Source organism: Thrips palmi, unplaced genomic scaffold, assembly GCF_012932325.1.
Source record: "Thrips palmi isolate BJ-2018 unplaced genomic scaffold, TpBJ-2018v1 HiC_scaffold_16, whole genome shotgun sequence".
NCBI lineage: Eukaryota > Metazoa > Arthropoda > Insecta > Thysanoptera > Thripidae > Thrips > Thrips palmi.
The window spans coordinates 4,883,033-4,890,526 of record NW_023144625.1 but is presented as its reverse complement, the minus strand read 5'-3'; the positions used below and the strand labels follow the sequence as shown (position 1 = coordinate 4,890,526).

Below are 7,494 nucleotides of genomic sequence, written 5' to 3'. Positions count from 1 at the left end.
ATTCTGGTAACAGTTACTAACACCCCCCCCCCATACTAAATTCATAGTGGGGACGAAATGTCACTGAGGACAAAATAAATCGGGGACGAATTTTTTGAGGACATCTTATCCGAGGACAGATTAACTGGGGACGAATTGTCGCGGGGACATATTTTCAAGGGACGAGTGTTCGTGTCACCAATCAAGACACCTCAAGGAATGTATGAGGTTAATCTCGAACCCATAACCCTAGCCCTAACATCCCAAATCAGCACTGAATGGCACAGGATAATGGGACACATTGGTGCTACAAATCTTCAAAAATTGCCAAACATGTGCAATGGCGTGGTCTTGAGAGAAGAACGAAAATACTCCAGCAACTGCAAAGTTTGTGTAAAAACAAAAATGTCAAAGCTGCCACATGATACCATCAGGACCAGGCAGCAACCTACGACACGAAAGGGTATTTCATGATTTCCTTGAGTAGTCTGTCTTCTGCAAACCAAAGCAGAGGCGTTTCAAGACTGGAAAGATTTTGTCAAACAAGCTGTCAACTTCCATGGGCTACCAGTGTACGAACTGAGGTGTGACAACGGTGAAGAGTACACCTCCAAACAATTACAAAACTGGTGTCAGCCAGAAGAAATTGTAATACAGTGCACTGTACCCGGATGCCCCGAACTGAATGGAAAGGCTGAGCGACTACATAGAACCTTAATGGGGAGACCTAGTATAGGGCATTAATTTTCGACTCAAATTGGACAAATGAGATGTGGGGTGAAGCTGTGCTGACGGCAACCTACAAAATCAACCGGAGCCCAACCCCAACCGTGTCAAGTCTGTCGGCTAACATGTGGTTTGACAAGACTCAAGGTATCTCTAATATGCATATGCATATATTCATGAAGACTTTTGCCTCAGAAGCCTTTGGCAAAGTGCTAGTGCTAACCCATTTGTCTTAACTTCAGAGTCTAACTCAAGAGGAAATCCTAGTTGGATGTGGCAACTGTTATCGTCAATGGGACAAAATGAAAAGGGAAATATTCATGGCTAGATATGTGTGTGTGTGTGTGTGCGTGTGTTAAGGGTGAAGAGTGAGATAACGCACCTTAGCAGTGCGGCAGCACAATAGGAAATAACTCCAGTCAAATTTGTACACCAAAATTCTTCAAACATCTAAAATTAATCGAAATTCGAGTGAAATTCATCAAAATTTGACAGTGATTTCGCCTTGGTGCGCACTCATAAAAGCCTACGAAGGATTTGCTTCAGAACTACGAAGAAAATGAAGGCATAGTAGAATTGCTATGTAATACGAAGAAATGCTTCGTACTACGACGGATTTGGCTTCATTGGCTGAGCGATAGCGAAACTCGTTACTCAGGTGGGGTTGACAAGTTTTGCCTGTCTGTTTGGCTGAGCGATAGCGAAGCCTGTTACTCCAGTGCGGTTGAAAAGTTTTGTCTGTCTGTGTGTCTGTCTGTCTGTGTGTACACCACTCCTCCTGAACGGCTCGGCCGATCTGCCTGCGATATTGCAGGCTTATTAGGTATGTTCTTGGCTCGGCACACGCGAAATAGGGTACTTCGGAGGAAACCTAGACCGGAAGTCAGCGACAGAACGGGAGGAACAAAAGAGCGTCGCGCGGCCGTGCTGAGCGGTGGTGGGGGCCGGAATCGGCAGAGTGGGGGTAACATGCGCGCGCCGCCTTCACCCCCACTCCGCCGATTTCGACCCCCACCACCGCTCAGCACGGCCGCGCGATGCTCTTTTGTTTCTCCTGTTCTGTCGCTGACTTCCGGTCTACGCTTTCTCCGAAGTACGAAGTACCCTATTTCACTATCCTAGCTCAACTGGTTCAGTTTTTAAAGCCGAAAAACACCTAAAAATGGCGAAAAATCGAGTTTTCTGCAGGTAGATCTCTCCTGTCTTGATGAAAGGGGGGTCTGGGGGCCGGAGCCCCCCAGCATGCAACAAGTAAGAAGTAACCGACGATGGACAAGCCAATACTTGCCGAAGGCAGGCTAGCGCCGCAGGCGAAGGAAGGTACGCCAGAAGCGGATTGGAGGAACAGGCCGCGAGACATCGCGAAGCCTGTTACGACAAGACGCGGTCTTGTGGAATTGCTATGTATTACGAAGAAATGCTTCGTATTACGACGGATTTGGCTTCATTGGCTGAGCGATAGCGAAACCCGTTACTCAGTGGGGTTGAAAAGTTTTGTCTGTCTGTGTGTGTGTGTGTGTGTGTGTGTACACCACTCCTCCTGAACGGCACGGCTGACCTGCCTGAGATATTGCAGGCTTATTAGGTATGTTCTTGGCTCGGCACACGCGAAATTTCACTATCCTAGCTCAACTGGTTCAGTTTTTATATCCAAAAAACACCTACACTGTTAAAAATTGTTGTTTTAAAACAACAACACAATTACCAACCTCGACAACGCTGTTGTTTGTGAACAAGTTTGCTTGTTTTAAAACGACGAATTCGTTGCTAATTATTTTTATGACTTATGCTGTTTCAAAACAATATTTTGCTGCGTACAAACAACCCGGACAATCTAGGAAGTGGTTACTGCGGGGTAACCGGGACTCTACTGGGTCTGTGACCTAATCGGCAATAAAAATTGATGCAAATAAGGCTGTCTACCGGTTTACAAACATCTTGTGGACGAACGACGCAACTCGTTAGTAAACAACGAAAGTCATTTGAAAGCAACTTTGCTCATTAAGAAAATTAGCAACACATATACTGCTAAATTTCAACATAATTTTTAACAGTGTAAAAAACGGCGAAAAATCGAGTTTCCTGCAAGCAGATCACCTCTGTCTTGAAGAAGGGGGGTCTGGGGGGCGGAGCCCGCCAGCCTCGACAAGTTAAAAAGTTACAAGGGTCAAGATCGTGTTATCTGTAGATGAAGCAACTCTATCTAGAATGAAGGGGGGTCTGGTAAGAAGTAACTGACGATGGACAAGCCAATGCCTGCCGAAGGCAGGCTAGCGCCGCAGGCCAAGGTAGGTACGCCAGGCGCGGATTGGAGGAACAGGCCGCGAGACATCGCGAAGCCTGTTACGACGAGACGCGGTCTGGCGTAAACCTACCTTGTAGATGTCAATCATTATTATAATATTCGTAGCAGAATGAAGGCGGTAAATTAGTTTTCGCGGGTTTGCAACACTTTTGTCGGCGTCTGCGCCCTTGCGAAAATCGCGAAGCTGAAAACACGAGCAGTCGCGCCTTAAAACTGCCCCTGCATTGTTGCTGACGTTGAATTGTTTGGCTTGTTTCAAAAGGCTACGGTTCTCTAGTCATGTTTTCTTCAATTCTGTGTAATTCGCATTCGAAGGCAAAGCTCAGCGCGCTCTATCTGCTCGTGGTGGGCGCTATTGGAACTACTCCAGAGGTCCGTGGCGACTAACCCCAACACAATTTTCACTTTCTTATTCTGCTTTGTCACTTTAAAATCACTCTCCAGTACAAATATCTAAGTCACCGGTATTGTGAGAATGCCTTTCACTTAACCCAGTTTTAGGCTTTTTGCGTTTTTTGACGCTTTCAAGTCTAGAGGTCCCATGGTGACGTCCCAGCCGACGGTGTCGCGCTCTGACGCCTTCGAATGCGAATAGTTCTCACTCACAACGTAACAACACCACGGCGGTTGGTTTGACAAACTTTACAAACTCTTGAGGGATGGTTTCGAAACGCGGGTGGGTCTTGTTCTAGGAACATAGGCACTGAAAGTCGCGAGGTGGAGCGAAGTGGTTATGGTGCTCACTGAATCAAAAGTACCATCAAACCTCGCTAAAAAGAGCGGCTACATGACCATCTTTTTCACAAAGGAACTACTAAAAGTCTTAAAGTGACTTTCAAACTACATTAAGGAAAGATAATTCACAGACGCATGGGCACAGGTACGCAGTTTAATGGCTCAAAAGGGTACTTCGGAGAAGATTCAGACCGGAAGTCAGCGCGATGACGGGAGAAACAAAAGAGCGGCGCGCGGCCGTGCTGGGCGGTAGTGGGGGCAAGAATGGGCAGAGAGGGGGTAAAGGCGGCGCGCGCACGCTGCCCCCACCATGTCCACTGATCCCCACCACCGCCTAGCACGGCCGCGCGACGCTCTTTTGTTTCTCCCGTTGTCGCTTTGACTTCCGGTCTGAATCTTCTCCGAAGTACCCTACTCACTCCAATTGAAAGAGTAACAAAAATTTTCAACAAAACAAAAACAAAAATATCAACGCAGCGGCGGGACAGTCTCATCAACAGCCATTGGCCGGGCGGCCAAACCAAATGGCCACGTTTGAAAACATCGTCGGTGCTATTGTTGCATCTTCTTTAGCTGCAGTCAAAGAGATTTTTGATGCGAACGCGCTTTTTCAGCTTTCGGGGTAAGCTGTACAGAGCCGAAAAGGAGCTCAGCTTTTGGTCGGGTCCGGCTCGGCTCCCCCCACTTCCATCCTTTTTCCTTGACGAGTCGAGTTTTGCCATGGAAACAGCGATTTTGAGAGCAAATTTCTCAAAACTGGCCATTAACTTTTTAACCACATTTCAGCATTAGAATCACCGTTCAAAGTTCTACTAGTCTGTAAAATCTTATTAAAATCCGATAGAAAATTTTCAAAATGCATAAGGGGCCACACGAATTGAATCTCGCGCTGAAAAAGAGCAAAAAGTCCAGTTACATGCTGAGAGTGTGACTTGTCGCGCTCCATGCAATTTAATGTCGGGCTCCTGAAATGACAGTGAATTATCAGTTCCAACACCCACGTCCGCCACAGCAAAGCTTTCCAGGATTTTCTCACTGGATTTTTATGAACAGTATGACATTGCATTCTGTCACGCTTTATTGTACCAACTGTTAAGCGTTTCAACAAGGGACCGTTCCCCCGGATTGCTTTTTTGGGGCTATGTCGCTAGAAGGCATGACCTGAGGGTCAGGGGGCTATGGATGGTCGGTAGCGGGCATCGGAGGGAAAAGTCGCGATTATGCGGAAAAAAAGGGAAATGTCCTCTAGCGGGCAGCCGGTGGTCAGGGATCCTTAACTTAACTTAACATTTAACTAACACTTCTTTCATAACGTAACATAAGACAATGTTCGCTAAAGGTTAAGGGTACGGACTTCTGAAAGTACTTGCAAAAGTATATCCACACAAATTCGAGACATAAAAAAAATAACCTACCCTTTTGAAAAGATGTTAGAAGTTAGGGGTAATAACTTTAACTCATATCATAACGTTATGATGCCCTTATGAGGTAAGTTAAGGATCCCTGCCGGTGGTGTGGCCTACCTCTTAGGCGCTACACCGGCAGACCGGCTTCACTCACTGGAGTCGTGCCTGCGTCGAGCTGCACCTCATTGCAAGCCACACGCACCATCCCGCCCCGGCACCCAGCCCCTATTATATTGTTAGGATACGCGCTTGGTTTCTGGACTCGAGAGCAAAAGCACGCTGACACCTTCGTGTGTAAAGTAGTTTTAAGTATGTTTCAAGTCTGAAGGTGTCATCTGCTAAAAGGGCAGGGAGAACAGAATGATATGGAGGTGAACCGCAAAGTCATCAGAAAAAAAAACTCACCTCCATATCATACTGTCCTCCCGGCCTTTTTTTCTTCGTGTATGGGTTCCCCTAACAGAAAATCGCTCTGATTCTTCCTACCGAAAACTACTGTCAAATCCATGTTACTGCACTGGCTGACCACTGGTGCTGCACGACTCCAGTGAAGCCGGTCTGCCGGTGTAGCGCCTAAGAGGTAGGCCACACCACCGGCTGCCCGCTAGAGGACATTTCTCTTTTCTTCCCGCATAATCGCGACTTTTCCCTCCGATGCCCGCTACCGACCATCCATTGCCCCCTGACCCTCAGGTCATGCCTTCTAGCGACCGTCTCGAGTGCAAGTGTGCAAACACGGATAGTTGTTTAAGTGTCCGTTTTGCCCTCACATTTGACTTAACTCTTCGCACCTGGTAATTAGTCAGAATTACACAACTCGTCATAACCTTTCTTCGAACACATCTGTTGTCGATTTTTAAAGTCAACACGATATAGCCGACTCATCAACCTGCCGCCCAAGCTGCACTTTCTAAAGGAACGTCTTTTGCGCCTTTAGATAGAGCGACTCCGCGATCCTCATCAGTGTCCCGAGCTCGCAGCACCAGCAAGCAACCTCCTCCACCATGTCCAAGATCGCCATCGTCGTCGTGCTGGCCGTGGCCGCCTGCCTCATTGTAAGTCTGCTGCAGTGAAAGTTTGCACGCGCTGAATGTTTTGGTACAAATTTTGTACGGGACATACCAGTTTTTGGTGCACAAGAAATTTCCGTACAAATTTTTACGCGATTTTGCACAAAAATAGGGAAATGGGTGCTGTTTTCGTAGTAAATTTGTCCGAAATGTCCGTGTGCACAGAAGAAACGCGATGTCTCGTACAAAATCGTACCTAACATTTAGCGTGCGGTCAGTTTCATTTTAATCCGCAAACGGATTTGTGGTCACTGGCCGTAGTCATGGGTGGATTTGCGGATATAACCCTGTTAAACCTGTCATGTTTAGAAACTTGTGTAACCAAATACCAAAATAAGGGTTGGCCCCCGAAAAGATTCCTTACTGCGATGAGAAAATGTAACGCGCATCTGTTTCCCCCGCAGCCCGATGCCATGTCCGCCTGCAGCTCCAGGCAGCTCAACGACCTGGAGAACCAGCTCAAGATCTGCAGCAAGGGCATTCCGGTCCAGATGGGTGACGCTTCCTGGCGCTGGGCCCGTGAAACGATCAGCAGCATGAAGAAAGATGCCACTTGCGACCTTAACAACGCTCCCACCTACTTCCAGTCCGAGTTGCGCAGCGTCCCCTACATCGGCCAGAAGTACATTGACCGCGCTGTGACCTGCATCACCAACTCTATCCAATACGGCATTTGTTGTTAAGGAAAACGGACGAAGAACGGACAATAAAGATCAACGTCCACAGCATTCAATGGTCATGAAAAAAATGACTCTTCCCAAAACTGTCATCACAGATGTTACTTACACGTGAGATGCAGCCAAACAGGCTGTTTGTTCACACGATAACACCACAAATCATGTTGCCAGAACGGTGTCGAAATCAAATGGTTTCAAATTGCATCAAGGACTGCTCTCTATCTTACTATTCAAAGAATATTCTCTTCGAACTCGATTAGGAGCCTGAATATTCATTGCAAAAGAATTCGATTTCTTTAAAAGCGGCTTGCAAGACTGCACTCAAACTCAGACTGTCAGACAACACCGTTTTCTGAATACCTATAGATTTTGAAACGGGGGGGGGGGGGGGGGCAGTCAGTGGTGGAAGGCGTCGAATTAACAGCTTGCATAATATCCTAAATACTACCCAGTCGGAAATCCATCGGCGATTGCATGACTTGAGCTTGCCACTTGGTGCTCTAAATCAGAAAGCGTCACCCGAGTCAAGTCGCCGGGCAGTTCAAGCCCATGTGGACCTCTTGAACGCACACACACATTGAGCCTTCGTCCTACAC

At 47.2% G+C, this 7,494-nt stretch overlaps 1 protein-coding gene across 1 annotated transcript; it reads left to right on the top strand.

Moving 5' to 3' along the window:
- The first annotated feature begins 6,051 nt into the window (after positions 1 to 6,051).
- Positions 6,052 to 6,954, top strand: LOC117642374. Its single transcript, XM_034380465.1, has 2 exons — positions 6,052 to 6,206; positions 6,626 to 6,954. Exons 1-2 carry the CDS (start codon positions 6,156 to 6,158, stop codon positions 6,902 to 6,904), a joined length of 330 nt encoding a protein of 109 aa, XP_034236356.1. The 5' UTR covers positions 6,052 to 6,155; the 3' UTR covers positions 6,905 to 6,954.
- Positions 6,955 to 7,494: the final 540 nt, after the last annotated feature.